The sequence below is a fragment of the Crotalus tigris genome, unplaced genomic scaffold (genome assembly GCF_016545835.1).
Source record: "Crotalus tigris isolate CLP2741 ecotype Arizona unplaced genomic scaffold, ASM1654583v1 scf7180000017977.1317863, whole genome shotgun sequence".
Classification (NCBI taxonomy): domain Eukaryota; kingdom Metazoa; phylum Chordata; class Lepidosauria; order Squamata; family Viperidae; genus Crotalus; species Crotalus tigris.
In genome coordinates this window covers 228,703-245,709 of record NW_024096755.1, presented here as the reverse complement: position 1 = coordinate 245,709, position 17,007 = coordinate 228,703, and the positions used below count along the sequence as shown (strand labels likewise).

At 44.1% G+C, this 17,007-nt stretch overlaps 1 protein-coding gene across 1 annotated transcript; it reads right to left on the bottom strand.

Annotated features, from left to right (window-relative positions):
• Positions 1-228: 228 nt before the first annotated feature.
• On the bottom strand, positions 229-16,208 carry SGF29 (SAGA complex associated factor 29). The gene is made up of 10 exons (XM_039345809.1): positions 16,066-16,208; positions 14,952-15,030; positions 14,577-14,652; positions 12,541-12,613; positions 12,390-12,454; positions 5,470-5,599; positions 5,233-5,379; positions 4,401-4,436; positions 3,556-3,718; positions 229-1,938 (listed from the first exon to the last, which is right to left on the bottom strand). The coding sequence occupies exons 2-10, from the start codon at positions 15,024-15,026 to the stop codon at positions 1,822-1,824; spliced, it is 882 nt and encodes a 293-aa protein (XP_039201743.1). The 5' UTR covers positions 15,027-15,030; positions 16,066-16,208; the 3' UTR covers positions 229-1,821.
• Positions 16,209-17,007: the final 799 nt, after the last annotated feature.

Sequence of the window (17,007 nt, the reverse complement as noted above, 5' to 3'; positions counted from 1 at the left end):
GGCTTCAAAGGAAAGCATATAAAGTTGTAGGGAGTAAACTCTTGGTGTGCAGTACCAAGAGAAAAGTCCCAAAGCCAGCAAAATAGCAGTAGCCTTCCATCTTGGTGGTCTAATGATTAATTTTATTCAGGGCATCAACCCTGGGTCACTTCTTCCCTCCCAACCATTCCTATCCTCTCACAACCTCCTGAAACAGAACAAAACTGACAAATGGTAGCAGGAGCCAGGTTAATTTGGTAAGATTTTGTTTATTCTGAGTTCAAGCTTGATTTATTGAAGAACATTACGCCATGCACTTTTTTGCAATTTCCTCAAGAACAAAGGGTCACATAAAACATTTACATGGCAGCTATTGTTTCTGTTCCTAAACAAAAAATCACTTCAAAACTTTGGTAGGTAAAAAAGCCATCTTTAGCTGACACCAACTAGAATTCATTTTTTAAAATTTTCATCATCTCTTTAAAAAGAAACAACACTGTCCTTTTCCCCATTTTTCACTAAGTTTATAAATATTTTTATTGAGCGAAATGTCTATGGAGATCCTTAATCATCCAGGTCACAGTTGTCCCAAAGGTGCTTTTCAAAAGGCAACTGGTCTTTCTTGGCCTTTCCTCCTTGAAAACGTTTCTTCTCATCCAAGAAGCAAGAAACTTCTTGGATGAGAAGTAAAATATTTTCAAGGAAAAAAAAAACTATTCTGTTTAAGAGTTCTCCTAAAATTGTCAAGGAAGAAGAAAGAAATCAAATGTTTATAACGTCCTCATTTCTGGAAATATAATTTTTAGTTCTATAATTCTTCCCAATGAATATTCTAGAGATTGAGGGCCACCATTATCTGGTCTTTGCACTTCCCAGTAACATTTGTTTAAATATTACATAAATGCTTTGATATACTTCAGAAAACTGTTGATTGTATAATTTCTACTGAAGCCACCAAGCAATTATTATCAAATGCATTATGAAGTTCTCTTCTTCATAACTTGTTTTTTTATTAGTAGTTACTTCTTTTCTACTTTGCTTTTGTATTTTTATTTTTGTGTGGTTTAAATGTTACAATTTATGCAATAAATAAAATAAAGTTATGCAATCTGTTTTTTAAAGACTAGTTCCAAGTCACCATACGCAGCTTTGAAAATGTTCCAATCCTTGGAATAAAATTCTATCAGAATTCTGGTCATATCAGAATAGCAACACTACTTTTAGTTTTTTTTGCAGTGGTGAAATGAATAAAAGCGGCAATTGTGCAATAGAAACAATTAGTAACATTATCTCAGTGATTCTTTTCACCCCAAAATATTAAAAAATTCCCCAATGCCCTCCTACTTTCCTTTAGATTTTCACAAATTCAGGTCGAGTCTTTGTGTTTCAATTGCTGGATTTAATTCCAAATCTTTCCTTCAAAGAAGGAGGTTTTGCAATCTTCTTAACACAGGGGAAAAAAACCCTGGGAAAAAAAAATTAAAGTATGCAGCACTTCATAGCAGCCTAAGCTGAAATAACACAGCTGCAAGGAGGAAAACTTTAAAAATCCAAATAACAGAAATCGACAAATAACAGACAATTGCCTGTTCTTTATTCACAGAATTTTAGTTGGCTGTTTCCAAAGCAATTAACAATTCTAATTAACCTTTGTAATAATCATATAATCATTTCTCACAAAGCTAACTGCCTGTGTTGCATTGGAGTGCAAATGTCTTAGGTTAATAAATTAAATGACTACTCTAATAGGTTTCTGTTGCTTCCTGCTTTATTCACTGTCCCTCTGCAGAAGTTCACCGGGATAGACCTTGTTCTTCACCAAGCTGCAGCTGCAGGGCAACGTCACTTCTTCTTCGTTTCTTTGCAAGCCACAACATAGCGCTGAGCTACGTTGAGGGGGGGAGAGTAGCCATCTGCATAGCTGGTATCTTCAAAGAGGACTGAGTAGTCATCTTGAGGCTGAGTCCAAGAAAAAGAATGGATTTTGTTACCTCCTACAGGGGGATGGCCATTCAGTCATGCTCTCCACTGGATTGTTAAGCTGCTTCCTTTTCTTCTCAGTCTTCTCCTTACCTCATCCTTTTCTGTCTCCCTTCTTCTTGTTCTTTCCCACCCTTTTCTAGCCACTTCCACATTTCAGTCCTGACATACTGAACGGTCTTACTAAAAATAGACAACTGCATCTTACTGATACATAAGGTTTTTTAGACCCTAATTATGAATGGATTGGGGAAATTTTGAAAGATGTTGAGCTTTCCTGCTTTCCTATATCCAGAGCTAGGAAGAATATGCCTGATACATTACTTCATAACAGTCATTTGCCAACTCTTGCTGGAAAAAAATTATTTGGTCTTTTAAACTGTCCTATCTATCTATCATCTACCTACCTACCTACCTACCTACTTAACCTACCTACCTACCTTCCATGCTTCTAAGATGCTTAACTTGAAGTATATACCCCAAATTTCATAATTAGCATAAGATATGTAATGCATAACAATGAAGTAGCAACTCCAATTATATGCCTCTGCATTCACATATTTAAATAAGATATATTTTTTCTTTCCACACACTAGCAATTTAGCTACTTCACCATCGTATCTCAACACATTTAAAATAGTTGTAGTCTATCTAGAATGCAACATCTCCCATGGCTGTTCCCCTAGCCTCTTTTTTCTTAGACAGCTTGACTTTCAAATCTATTTCCCTTCTATCTGCATTACTAATTTAAGACAGAGACTGATAATCTGGCTAAACTACGAATACAGTAGCTAAGGGACAAAGCAATGTAACACTGACCAAGTGAAATCCCAGTGCTGAATAAAACATCAAGGATTTTGATATTTGGCAAAATGGGATGGAAAGAGAACTAATAAATTGAGAGCAGTTTTCTATAAACACTTTCCAGAGGTAATTGATTTGGAGAGAAGTCAACCAAGCAAACCAGAGACAGACAGAGATCCTGACTGATAATCTGTAGTTGTCAGGCTCCTTCTCTCCTTCTCTATTAGATTACAATTTAACTTTCGTGAATAATGTTGATAGTTTTGTCTTTTTAAAACTTCTGCCCCATCCACACCTAGTTCTATCTAAACCAGAAAAGTCCTGACGTGTTATTCCAGGGAAGACAAATTACCTTGCCTAATAAACAGACTGGGAGATATTAGCAACCTGTGGTTTGATGTTTTCAGATAGGTGGTCGAGGGGGGAGAAGAAGGGATGGTTTTACATGTTTGTGCCACTTTCACAGATGCAGCTTTGTGCACGGGCACACGTGTGCACACACATGCCCACTTCTGGAGCCTGGTTCTGAATGGGCTGTGGCCTGGCACTGGGCCATGGACCGGGGACCCTTGCTCTATTAGCATCAATAGAGTTACTCTGTAATTATTACCTAGAGAACAACTCAGGAGAAAGAGCTACGGGCCAGATCAAGAGTTCCTTGGCCCAGGACTCAATGAGCCTTTGGTCTGACTGAAGGACAGGTCAGCTTTTCCATCAGGTGGACCTGCATGAGCCATTCTATCACCAGTTTGGAGCATTTATTGAGGAAAACTTCTATGGTCTCTTTCTTACCCGCTGAGGTGGAGCGTGGATAAGGGCTCGATAGAAGCAGGTGGTTTGTGGGTACAAGGCCAGGACCAACTGGTCCTTCTGGAACAAGGCCTCAGGGTCTGTTTCAGGATTGGCCTTCCACTGAGGTAGAGGGATGATGCGACGTCGGCTCAAGGTATGACGCCTGTGGAAAAATAGAAGTCAAGATGAGCAGATTTCCCCCAAATGCCCCATAATTCAGGACCAAAATATTTGGGGGGAGGGGCTGAGGACACAGGTGAATTTCGGGAAGCAGACTGGGGAACACTCAGGGCTAAAATATGCAACGCTCTCATCTGAATATTTTCCCATCAAAGTATCAGGATGACTCCAATCCTGCTGGACTTTCACAAGGCCATGAAGACCTGGTTGTGTGCTGGAGCCTGGGGCACCATGTGTTAAAGGCCCCATTTCTTGGCTATATTATCTATCTATCTATCTATCTATCTATCTATCTATCTATCTATCTATCTATCTACCTACCTACCTACCTACCTATCTACCTACCTATCGCAATAGTTTTACTTGGCAACTATGTATATATATTCTTTGTTTAAATTGTTTAATGTTTTTATGGTGTAGGCCACACAGAGTCACTGATTGAGATAGGTGCCTATAGAAATTAAATAAAATATACACGTTTCATTTAATTGTAAATATAATTAAGGTTAAATAAAGTGAATATAATGGCACTACTGACATATACTTAATTCTCCCTTTAATCACATTAGAAATTACAGGAAGGGTTTGGGAAATCTCTGGGTGCCTTGTTCAAAGCTTCTGGGGCCTAGGGCACCTCTGCCTTTAACAATCCCTTCATCACTTACTCTTTTCCTTCTTCATCAATGTCATCCACCTCATATCTGAAAAAGAATAAGAATTTGAAGAAATCCAAATAGAATGCCCACAAAGTAAAATTAACCAAGATGAAATTCTTGTACAACATATCCATTTGCATTCTTTTAAAATGATGACCAACTGTCTGTAAGAAGTATAAATCCTTCCATTCCCCACCATCCAGTGAGAGCTGAAGAAGCTTCTTGGACGAGAAGTGAAATGTTTTCAAAGAAAAACAAGAAAGTCCTGTTGCCTCGTGAAAAAGCATCTTTGGGATAACTATGACCTGGATGACTGAGAATCTCCATAGACTTTTAGGCTCAACAGACATGAAGCACATATGTACCATGCATATACACATTCATACATACTGTAGTATCACCGAGTTTATTCTCTTTCAACTCTTGATAAGCCCTCTGGGCTTTGCATACCACAACTTTTTTTAAATGATATTCATCATCATCATCATCAAGTAGGACAGACTGATTTTGAATATGCACATATATCATACAGCAATCTAAACTCTGGGTGACTATATAGAGGAAATCCATTCAGTTTACTAAGCAATGTTTTGGGAAGTGGTTTGTCACTGCCTTCTTCTTGGGCTGAGAGGCAATGATAGCCTAAGGTCACTCAGATGGCTTCTGTGCCCAAGGCAGGTGTGGAACTCCTAGTCCAGCACCTTAATCATTAGACCAAGCTGGCCCTCAGTTATTATATCTACATACTTCAAAATGACTGTTTCCAAGACAAACAACCACTGTTCTTAATTAGCAAAAGGAAGACTCTTTATGACATTATCACAATCCCCAGTATGCTCACTTGTTGGTGGCATGATTGTAGCTCACAGCCTCAGCCAAGATCCACTGCTCATCGCCATCAACAGCCTTGACGCGAGCTGCTACTTTATCTCCTGGTTTGGCCACATAATCACTGGAGGCGGGGATGGCACCACAAAGGGGAGGTGGCCTGCACAAGAAACCAGACAAAAGGTGCCTAATCCATGGCTGAAGAGTGACTTCAGGTTTTCAGAACCCACCACACCTTCCCAACAATTACTTTTCTCCAGGCTTCCCAATCCACAATGGAAGAGTCATGGCGCTCTGCTGGAGAAGAGTCATCAGCACTCCACGGCGCATGGTTTTGCGTGGCGGTTCAGAGTCATTGTAGAGGCCAGCAATCTTGGCAGCTGTGTGAAGAGAGGGAAGCAGACCAGAAAAGTTTGGCTACATCTAACAAATTATTAAGGATGCAAATGTCTCAGCCGTAGAAGTCAATACTGATAGATAGACAGATGACAAATGATAAACAGACAGACAGACAATCCAAGGTAAAAATTGGTAGAAGTCAATACCAACAGACAGACAGACAGACAGACAGACAATCCAAGGCACAACTAGACTTATGGCTTAAGCTTAGAAAGCAACAATTCCAATACTCCAAGGGAGTAAACTTCCGACCTTCTGATGAACCTGTCAATCATATTCATTTCCATATCAAAAACATAGTAACGTTATGCTCTACAACAATATGGAAGAAGAGAGAGCACTGTATAGGCAAATTTGAGGTCTTGAATGGAAGGGAATATATAATCTAAATAGAAAAGTAAAAAAAAAAGAAGAGCTGAGGTTGTAAAAACTTTTCATTTCCTTGTCACAGAAAATTGTGAATGTATCAATCAATACATCAAATTTCTCACTTTGTCTTTGTTTATGAACTGGCAGAAGTCAGTTTTGTGGCAGTGAATTCCTTCTAAGTTTATTTTAGAGGTGTCCTTGAACTATCAGGGGTAAGTTCCAAATTGTGGGAAAGAATTTCCACTTTCAGTTATAAATTCTTACTTTTGCTCATCACCCAATCTTATATACAGCACAAAACCTCCTGCCTAATTTAAACTAAGATTTCTGGGAACCGTAGGTTTCTCTTAGTCAGCTCAGCAGATGCTTAACTGGGAAGGCATCCCAGTGCAATTATTCATATTAGGGCTGATGCACCAGACATTCAAGAAGAATGCATTGAACATCATTCCTTAACCTATCGAGGCTCTTTTTGGGTTTACATAATGCGTATAATTTGTTAAATATGGCACAATAATTTGCCATGAATCAGGTCCCTGTAGCTTGTTCCTAAAATATACTTAAGACAAACATTGGTTTAGAATGATTTCTTTAACTCAGCAACAGAAGCCAATTAGCCTAATCAAAATAACGCTTCATCTTTTCCCAATTTTTCTATCTATGTCTTGGAAGGAGCAAAGTATTCTTATTCAATTTCTTTCTGGCACAATCTGATTAGGATTACCAAAATTGGGCTGCAAAAATATAGATAACTACTAAATGGCAGCAAGGCAATAAGGCAGCGGTTCTCAACCTGTGGGTCGCAACTCTTTTGCGGGTTGAACGACCCTTTCACGGGGGTCGCCTAAGACCATCAGAAAACACATATTTCCGATGGTCTTAGGAAACGAGACACTGCTCTCTCTGTTGCAGCCTCACTCTCTTCCATCTTCTTTTCCTCCCCCCCCCCACGAGCTTGCATACCCCTCAGGGCCTCACATTGCCTCCCGGAGGACTCAGCTGTTCGGCGGCCAGAAGCTGGAGTGCTCAGCTGTTGGTCGGGACGCCAACAGAGCCAACACCCACGCTGCCAGGTAGAACAGCGCCGGCCACTGGTCTCCTTTGCCGCCCCACACGTTGTTGACTCCTTCCCTGCCCGTTCATGTCAAGCCCGCGGGGGGCTTGACAGGGAGAGAGGAAGGGAAGGGACTCCTCCTCTCCTAAGGTTCAAAGCATGGACAGCTTCCCAAGGGCGCCACAATCCCAATTCATGTGTTTCTGCTGTACCTCCTCGGCGCTCCCGGAAACGGGGTGGGCGGAAGAAAGCTTGGCCAGGCTAAGCAAAGAAAAGCCACGGAGCCGCGAGCTAAGATCGCAGGCAGGCTGGGGAGGGGGGTGAAGAAGAGGAAGGGGATTGGGAGAGAGGAAACGCCAAGCTTGTACTTGCCTTTCCCAAGGACCTCCTGCGCTACCTCACAGGAACATCTGGTTTCAGATTTACATCGTAAAAGTTTTTCTCCGCACAGAGGAAAAACAATTGTGGAACACTCGGGAATCCCTTGCAAGGCACCATGTACCTTGGTGCTTATTTCCTAACGCCTTCCCCCATGTTTTCCGCTCCACCCCAAATTCGCCTCCCTTCCACTCTCCTTACGGAGTCATCTATGGTCTTAATACAGCCCTCAGTCTGTCTCCTTTTCAACACCCCCTAAAATTCTTCATTCAGGCAGGCTTCCAGAGTTCAGCTGGCAGGATGCAGGTAACCCCTCCCCCCTGTCCTGCTGTCTCCTATGGCACCGTGCTGCTCCGGGTCCTGAGCCTCTGTGCCTCAAGCCTCCATGGCACAGGATTGCTGGTGTGGTCCCCAATGACCGCTGACTCGCTCCCCGCCGCCGGTGACCAGGCAAGCCCTGGCAACTGCTCCAGCCTAAGAAGCAGGTGGCTGGGAGGCTGCCGTGGCGCCAACCTCCTGCACCCATCAGCTGGCGATCTCTGGACTGCACCTGTCAGCTGGAACATCTGGCAATGCTTTGGCCAGTGAGGAAGGCGAAGGGGAGGCCGCGTAGCGCCGAACTCTGCGCCCGTCAGTTGGCGACCCCCAAATCTACGCTTGTCAGCTGGGAGGTCTGACAAGGGAGTCGACTGGCATGGAGAGCGATGGGGAGGCAGCGGCTCGGCAGGTGGGGTCCTGCCGGCCTGCGAATGTCAGGCCCACCCGCCCCATCTATAAAAGAAAAAGTCTTCCACCCAAGCATAACTTTTAAGGATTTTAAGGATCTTTGAGAGGGAGAGAGAAATAAAGAGAGGGAGAGAAAGAGGGAAAGAGAAATAGAGAAAGGGAGAGAAAGAGAGAGGGAGAGAGAGAAAGAGAAGAGGAAGAAAGAGGGAGAGAGAAGAGAGGGAGACGGGGAGAGAGAGAGAAAGAGAGAGAGGGAAAGAGAAAGGGAGACAGGGAGAGAGAGAAAGAAAGGGAGAAAGAGAGAGAAAGAGAGAGAGAGAAAGAGGAACAGGGAGGGAGAAAGAAAGGGAGAGAGGGAAAGAGAGAGAAAGAGAGGGAGAGAGAGAAAGAGGGAGAGAGATTAAATTAGTAATGTGGTTGTTCAGTGAATCTGGTTTCCCCACTAAGTTTGCTTGTCACAAGGTTACAAAAAGTGATCACATGACCCTGGAATAATTTTATGCTTGGGGGTCACCACAACATGAGGAACTGTATTAAAGGGTCGCGGCATTAGGAAGGTTGAGAACCACTGGAATAAGGCATTATATATCTATATGCTACCATCTAGAGCAGTGGTTCTCAACCTTCCTAATGCCGCAACCTTTTAATACAGTTCCTCATGTTGGGGTGACCCCCAAACCCCCATCCAGCTGGCCGGGGGGGGGGGGTATCAAAAATTTGACCAAAAAAAAAAAAAGGAAAAAATGGGAAAGTATAGGTAGTTCTCGACTTACAACAATTCGCTTAGTGACTGTTTGAAATTACAACAGCACTGAAAAAGCGAATTATGATCATTTTTCACACCTATGATTGTTGCAGCATCCCCAGAGTCATGTGATTTACATTCAGATGCTTGACAATTGATTCATACTTACGATGTTCAGTGTCCCAGGGTCACGTGATCAATGGCCAGGGGGCGTGGCCAACTGATCACTCAGGTTGCAGAGTGCCTGTGGGGGGGAATCTGTGGGTCTCTGGGATGGGACTGGGGTGGGTGCCTGCCTTCCTTCCCTCCCCTTGTCCCTTCCTTCCTTCTTTTCTTCTTTTCCTTCACCTCCCTCTTAGTCTCTTCCTCCTTCCCTCCCTCTCCCATTGTCCCTTCCTTCCTTCCTTCTTTCCTTCCTTTCCTTCTTAGTCTCTTCCTCCTTCCCTCCCTCTCCCATTGTCTCTTCCTTCCTTCCCTTCCCCTCCGTCTTTTCCTCCTTCCCTCCCTCTCTCCCATTGTCCCTTCCTTCCTTCCTTCCCTTCACCTCCTGCTTAGTCTCTTCCTCCTTCCCTCCCTCTCCTTGTCCCTTCCTTCCTTCTTTCCTTCCTCTCCCTCTTAGTCTCTTCCTCCTTCCCTCCCTCTCTCCCCTTGTCCCTTCCTTCCTTCCCTTCCCCTCCTTTCGTCTTTTCCTCCTTCCCTCCCTCTCCCATTGTCCCTTCCTTCCTTCCTTTCACCTCCTGCTTAGTCTCTTCCTCCTTCCCTCCCTCTCTCCCATTGTCCTTTCCTTCCTTCCTTCTTTCCTTCCCCTCCCTTAGTCTCTTCCTCCTTCCCTCCCTCTCTCCCATTGTCCCTTCCTTCCCTTCCTCTCTCCCACTGTCTCTTCCTTCCTTCTTTCCTTCCTTTCCTTCCTCTCCCTTAGTCTCTTCCTCCTTCCCTCCCTCTCTCCCCTTGTCCCTCCCTCCCTCCCTTCCTTCCTTCCCTCCCTCCCTGTCTCTTCCTCCCTTCCATTGTTCCTCCCTTCCTTCCCTCTCATTGTTCCTTCCTTCCCTCCCTCTTCGTCCCTTCCTTCCTCCCCCCCCCGTGCCCAGGAAGGGACAAGGGGAGGGGGATAGGCTGCCAGCGTGGCTGGGGCTTTACTGCCGGCAAACCTGCCTGTGCACAGGCAGAGACAGAAGAGAGCTTGCCCAGCTCACTTGCTCAGCTTCGCTAAGTTAGCAGAAGCTCCAGGATCAGCACCAGGCTACAGCTGATTTGCTCTTCTGCTAAATTAGCAAGTACATGTTTTCTAGCGAGCAAGTTTGCTGGGCAGGAGCCAAGGCGAGCAGCTACAGCTGCAGAAGTGCGGATCAGCTGTAGAGGCTCGCCCGATCCTGGACAAGAGGGAAGGAAGGAAAGACGGAAGGGACAAGGGGGAGAGGGAGGGAAGGAGGGACAAAGAGGGAGGCAAAAGGAAGGAAGGAAGGAAGGAAGGAAGGAAGGAAGGAAGGAAGGAAGGAAGGAAGGAAGGGAGGGAAGGAGGGAGGGACAAGGGGGAGAGGGAGGGAAGGAGGGACAAAGAGGGAGGCGAAGGAAAGGAAGGAAGGAAGAAAGGAAGGAAGGAAGGGACAATGGGAGAGGGAGGGAAGGAGGAAGAGACCAAGAGGGAGGGAAGGAAAGGAAGTTCCAGCCAGGAGAGGCTTGCCAGCCCGGCTGCCGAGAAACAGAAGAGCACAAAGCCAAGGAGAAGAAGGTGGCAGTTTCCTCCCAAAGGGGGCTCCTTTTCTCCACCCCTTCCCTGGGTTTGTGGGGAATTTCTCGTCACCAACGCTGGCAGGTGTTGCTTCAAGCCCGCCGCAAGCTTTCTCGCCCCCTTTGCTTCCCCCCCCCACTTTCGTGAGGATTGTGGCGCCCTTGGGAAGCCGATCGTGCTTTGAAGCCTAGGAGAGGAGGAAGAGTCCCTTCCTCCTTCCCTCCCTCTTGCGTCAGCTGGCGCAAGTTCGGGGGTCGCCAGCTGACAGGCGCAGGAGTTGGGTGCTGCAGCGGCCTCCCCTTCGCTGACCTGCGTGCATGAGAAGAAGTCAATCCGGTTGCTGCACAATGAGTCTCTGGGGAGGGCGGGCCCTTGCTCTGCGCCTGCGCTCTTCATGCGCCCCCTGCAGGGCACATTTGGTAGAGTTTGTGCAGACTGCCGCCAAGCAGCATATTTTCCACAAACAAGTGAGGTGGAGCAGAGGGGGGGGGAGGGAGAGAAGGCGGTTGACAAGCCCTGCCTAAGACCATCGGAAATATGTGTTTTCCGATGGTCTTAGGCGACCTCTGTGAAAGGCTCGTGCAACCCCCAAAAGGGTTGCGATCCACAGGTTGAGAACTGCTGATCTAGAGGCTGACTAAATGTTTGCAGTCCCGCTTTGACAGAACTAGATTTGTCTATAGGTAGTTCTTGACTTACAACCTTTTGGTCAGTGACTGTTTGAAGTTTCGACAGTGCTGAATGAATCGTGGTTATGATTGTTCCAGCTATCCAGCTAGCACCCCTGCAGCTATGTGATCTCAGTCTGGGCACTTGGCAACCAACTCATACTTACAATTGGTTGCTGTGCTGAGCAATCCAGGATTGCCATTTGTGACTTTCCCTGACAAGCTTCCCCATCAATGGAGAAGCCAGCAATGAAGACTCCATGTCCTTGGGATAAGTCTCCCCCACCCACATCATCTCCCCAATCCCATATGTCGGCTGGCAGGCCCTCGGGGACGGGCCTTTTCTGTGGTGGCTCCGACCTGGTGGAATCAACTTCCCCCCGAGGTTCGAACTACTCCCACCCTGCCGGCCTTTAAGAAGGCCGTTAAAACTCTCCTGTTCCGGCAGGCCTGGGGCTGATGTCCCCGGGGGGGCGGGATATGATCGGACTCGCGGTATGACTGTTTTATTTTATTGTTTTATCATTGTTTTAACTTTGTACGCCGCCCTGAGTCCTTTGGGATTGGGCGGCATATAAATATTTGAAAATAAATAAATAAATATCTTCTCGCACACACTGGCATCCCTGCACCCCCCAAACGTTGCCTTCCTTGCACCCCATCCCTCACCTGGAAGCAACCCGCTCACCTACCTGTCTGCTTGCAAACCACTTGTGACTTGCAACTCCCTGCTGGCTTTCCCACTGACTTTAGTTATGGTAAGCCAGCTAGAAGTTGCCAAAATGTCCTTGCCTAACGATGGCTACAATTCTGTTAATGGAAATTAATGTAGAGATTGTTGTCACTAAGCAATGCAGCCACAATTTATGACTGAATCACTTAGCAACAGAAATTGCTGTCGTAACTTGAGGACTACCTTTATTAATGGAAGACAAGTCCACACCAAAAACTCATGTGCATCCTTTTCTTAAGGCCGCTTGAATAATGAAATAATTAAAACTAAATTGTTTAAAACTTTACATCTTGGGATAGCACCCAACATTTTTATAACAACTCAAGCATCTCATTTTTTCTTCCTTATTCAGAGCTTTGCAACACTCACCAATTCGCCGTTCTTCCAGAAGAGACTTTATCTCAGCAATTTTGTCCAAGTCCTTGCGCAGGATGCTGGGTAAATAGGGCAAAGAAGCAACAACAGTAATGAAAAGGAATCACCTTCTCTCATTAGAAGCAGGCAACTTAGATATACTCACTTGCATTCAGCTTCTGCATCAGCCTTAGCTGTTGTATAGAGGCCACGTAATTTCGTCCGATAATATGGAGAGACTAGACAGAAGAAATGCAGGTAATATTGGGTAATATTGAGTTTACACAGAAATCTAGTTTGCCTTTGTTCTAAGCCAAACTTGCTTCATCAAGTTTGTGGGAATATATTATGGATTAACACAACACTGTGAACCATAATCTAAAGTTTAGAAGTGACATACCAGTCTCACCTGACATATTAAGCTAAAATCAAATATACCACATTACATATACTAGGCAAAATCCTTTTTTGACTCAGAGTATCTCACATAGAACTGGGAAAGATCCAAGGCCTAAAGAATATAACAGACTATAAAGTCACTTGTTCTGAAATGTAGCAACAACCCAACTAGTTTAATTTTCTGCAATGCCCAGTAAGATATTCATTGGGAAGCCGATTCATTAGCCTAGATCAGGGGTAGGCAACCTTGGCTCTTTTATGACGCGTGGACTTCAACTCCCAGAATTCCTGAGCATGGCTGGCTCAGGAATTCTGAGAGTTGAAGTCCACGAATCATAAAAGAGCCAAGGTTACCTACCCCTGGCCTAGATGAAGCACTCTACATTATGTATAATTCTGTATATATTCAATCTGTTCTCTGTTTATTCTTTTTTTCTTAATAATTTAAAAAGTTCCCTGTTTTATTATTCAGTGCAGGGTCAAGAGAGCCATAGATGAGGTGTGGGTAGGAAACAATAACAATACATTTTGGACTAAGTATATAATATGTGCAAATGGCCCCGCTATCTTAGGGTACTTGCAGATCATTGGATGCAGAGCCATGGAAGATCAGCAAGGAAAACACCCAATGTCCCAAGTCACCCGAGAACACATAGTGTCTTTAGGGAAACACCCAAAGCTATTTCTGCTTTCTCCTTTCTTATCTATGGTGAGCCAGCCTTTCTGGGTGAAGTCTTTATCTTATGTGTGCCAGCTTTGCTGGGTGAATTGCTTATGTCAGGGGTGTCAAACTACTGGCCCATGGGCCGGATGCATCATGGTGAAACCACACCCATCCCATTGCCGGCAATGGAAAAAAAGTTGTGATACGTCGTGACACGTTGCGAGTTTGACATCCGTGGCTTATGTAATCAAAAAGTATAAATAAAAGGATTTCTTGTCATTTGGGGCTTCCTCTCGTTTAGAGGGGCCCTTCTTTGTTCATGTAAACGTGTAAAGCTTAAAGGCAACTTCTGGTCTCTTGCATTTGTTACCAAGCCACACCTCAGATCCTGCACATTTTCATTCTCAAAACACACTTTGCAAGTTGGTCTCTTGTGAGGTAGAGCAGCCCTACCAAAGATGAATAAGGACTATCTTCTACCAATTAATTTCATATGTACAAGCAATTAGCCAGAACATTTTCCAAGTCAAATTTTTCTAGAAAATTCTCACCCCTATTTTCCTCCAAGGGAAAAATTTAGCTTTAGCTCCAAACCTTTTGGAGTGAAGGAACAAAATTATTTAACACATTTCTCTAGCCTGTTGCCTTTTCGATGCAGCATACAATGGCTCCCACTGCCTACAAGCTTCAGAACATCCATGGCCATTGTCACTGTTGGCAGTTGTTAAACAATGGTAATTGAATACACTGGCCCAATTAGCAATAGCACTTAGACTTATATACCACTCCATAGTGTATTACAGCCCTCTCTAAGAGGTTTACAAAGTCAGCATATTGCCCTCAACAATCTGGGTCATTTTACCAACTTTGGAAGGATGGAAGGCTGAGTCAACCTTGAGCTGGTCAGGATCGAACCCCTGGCTAAAGGCAGAGTTTGCCTACAGTACTGCATTCTAACAACTGTGCCATCACTCTTCCTACCTACCTACCTACCTACCTACCTACCTACCTACCTACCTACCTACCTACCTATGAAAATAACTCTCTAGTCTACCAGCTGGGGAATGTGACAAATTCAAAATGATGCCTCAGAAAGGATTTCTAGGGAAGGTGTTACAAAGCTGGCATTTTCTACTCACTCTTGTTCTCCGTCTGCATCCGTTCATGTGTTTTCTGGATATTCACAAGATTATGTTCACTTCTTGATCGTTCCTCCTAGCAACAAAAGGGTTTCTGGTTATTTTATTTTTTTTGACAACAGGGTTTTTTCGCACATAAAGTGTATTCCTTGAAGTTATCACACCACACTAGTTTCATGCCCTCCTCTCATCATTATGGTACAGCCTCTTTGGTGCATTACTAAAATAAGATGTAGCCCCAAATGAAAAAGACATCCTCCCTCTCCAGAAAGAGCAGAAGGAAAGCCTTCTCCTTTTCTCATCATTGGCCATGATAAGCTAAGTAGACTTCACATACAGACCCAAATATTCCAGGGAAAAAAAACATCACGTTACCTGGGTCTGTTTGATAAGCTGGTGCAATTCTCCCAGGAGTTCAGCAATCCTAGAATCGGCTGACACCAAAGCCATGTTGCTAAAAGAAATGTAGGGCAGGAGAAAGGAATTTCTCTCAAACCAATTGCCATTATAACATTCTGGAAAGACTGTACTGCTAAATCTTAAAACATTAATAAAGGGAGGAATACAGTATTCTTGATGTCCTACATTTGGTGCAAATAACAAATGTCACATTTAGCAACAGAAATTTTGGGTTCAATTGTGGTTGTAAGTCAAGGATTACCTATATGGACTTTAAAACACTGTCCAGAGCCCCTCCTTTATAAAGGGAGATGGGCAGTCTAGAAACATGAAATATAAACAAACAAACGTTTAGAATTTGGGAAAGTTTCTATCTATCTTTATTAGGCAAATTAGCCTCGGGACCACCTTCACTTTATATTCCTGTATTTATATTTGCAGGATAAATGGAATTAAATGTACTTATTTTCTGAATACTCAGCAGATATGAGGTGCATATTTTAATTTAAAAGCAGAATTTGCTATTTTAAATTGCCCATTTTAATTTCTCCATTTGTTTTTAGCTGGAAGACCCATCCTTCTGGAAAGCAATTAATACCCATATGACTTCCAATTATTGTTTGTAAATCTAATATGCACGTTTACAGGGTAAGATGCATTCGGACCACTGCGATTTATGTACTTGCTGTCAAAAACGTGTTACTTTGAACATTTTCAATGAAAAATATGACCTTTCATTTCTTACACCAGAGGAAAATACGAGTATCTGGCATCTCCTTTAAGATATAGCAGGAGTAGGCAACCTTGGCTCTTTTATGACTCGTGGACTTCAACTCCCAGAATTCCTGAGCCAGCAGGATATATAGTATATATCCTGAGATATAGTATGGATTTCTCATGATGAAAGAAGGGGCATCACTACATACTGCAATGAACCCGATCGATCACACGCCGCAAGCATAGAATAAATCCTCAACATGCAGAGGGAACCAGTAGGGGGCGACACGGTACAATTATAATTAGCTGGATTATAATTCACCCCCTTAGTCCAGTAAATTCCCATTACCGCGACAAACACTTGATCCCCTACCGTTTAAAGTCCGTGCCGAGAGTGGCAGAACAACGCTTGACGCACGCTTGCTAAACCATAAATAAATAAATGAAGGCGGCACGCGCGCCTAAAAATGACGCAACAACCTCCGCACAGGGCACTTCCTACAGCTAGGTACCTAGCGCGTGCGCCCTAAGTTGTCAGAAGTGGACGCATGCGCAATTCATGGAAACCAATTTCCCTGTTTAAGGGCTTCATTTTGCGCATGCGTTCGTACACCGCCACCAAAAAAAAAAAAGCCACTCCGCAATCCCCCCCCCCCAAAAACAGTTCAGTCCATTTCTGTTTTTCTTTCCAATTTTTTTTTAAACGGAATGTTTAAATGTGGAAAATGGTCATGAGCAGGGGTCTTCAAACTTGGCCTTTTTATGACTTGTGGACTTCAACTCCCAGAATTCCTCAGCCAGGCATGCTGGCTGAGGGATTCTGGGAGCTGAAATTCACAAGTCATAAAAGGGCCAAGTTTGAAGACCCCTGTTCATGAGGAACAAGATATAATCAAGGGGGCCTCTAGGGCGGGGTCAATGAATTAAGCGGGGGGGGGGGGGAAATCCATCAAAAAGCTGGAGTTTGATTTATTAACCTAAGCAGCTTGCGTTCCAATGCAACACAGGCAGTTAAGCCTTGTGGAAAATAATTATTACTTCCAAAAGTTAACTACCATTGCAGGAAGCCTCCTGGGAATTGTAGTTTTTGTTGATCGACATGTGCTGTTAGCAAGAAAGAGCTGAAGGGAGGAGGGCGCATGGCCAAATGGTCACCTGGGAAGGTTTTTAAACTTCCTGACAGAACAATTAACCAGTGGAACAACCTGCCTCGAGAAGCGATGAATGTTCCAACACTGGAAGTTTTTTAAGAAGAGACTGGACAGCCATTTGTCCGAAATGGTGTAGGGCAGTGGTTCTCAACCTTTCTAATGCC

Excerpts from the sequence above, each read along its gene's own strand:
- SGF29 (XM_039345809.1), bottom strand. The coding sequence starts at position 15,026 with ATGGCTTTGGTGTCAGCCGATTCTAGGATTGCTGAACTCCTGGGAGAA. Across the intron at positions 4,437-5,232 it reads TACAATCATGCCACCAACAA|ATATGAGGTGGATGACATTG; the intron begins GTGAGCATACTG and ends ATTCTTTTTCAG. Across the intron at positions 3,719-4,400 it reads ATTGATGAAGAAGGAAAAGA|GCGTCATACCTTGAGCCGAC; the intron begins GTAAGTGATGAA and ends ATTTTTCCACAG.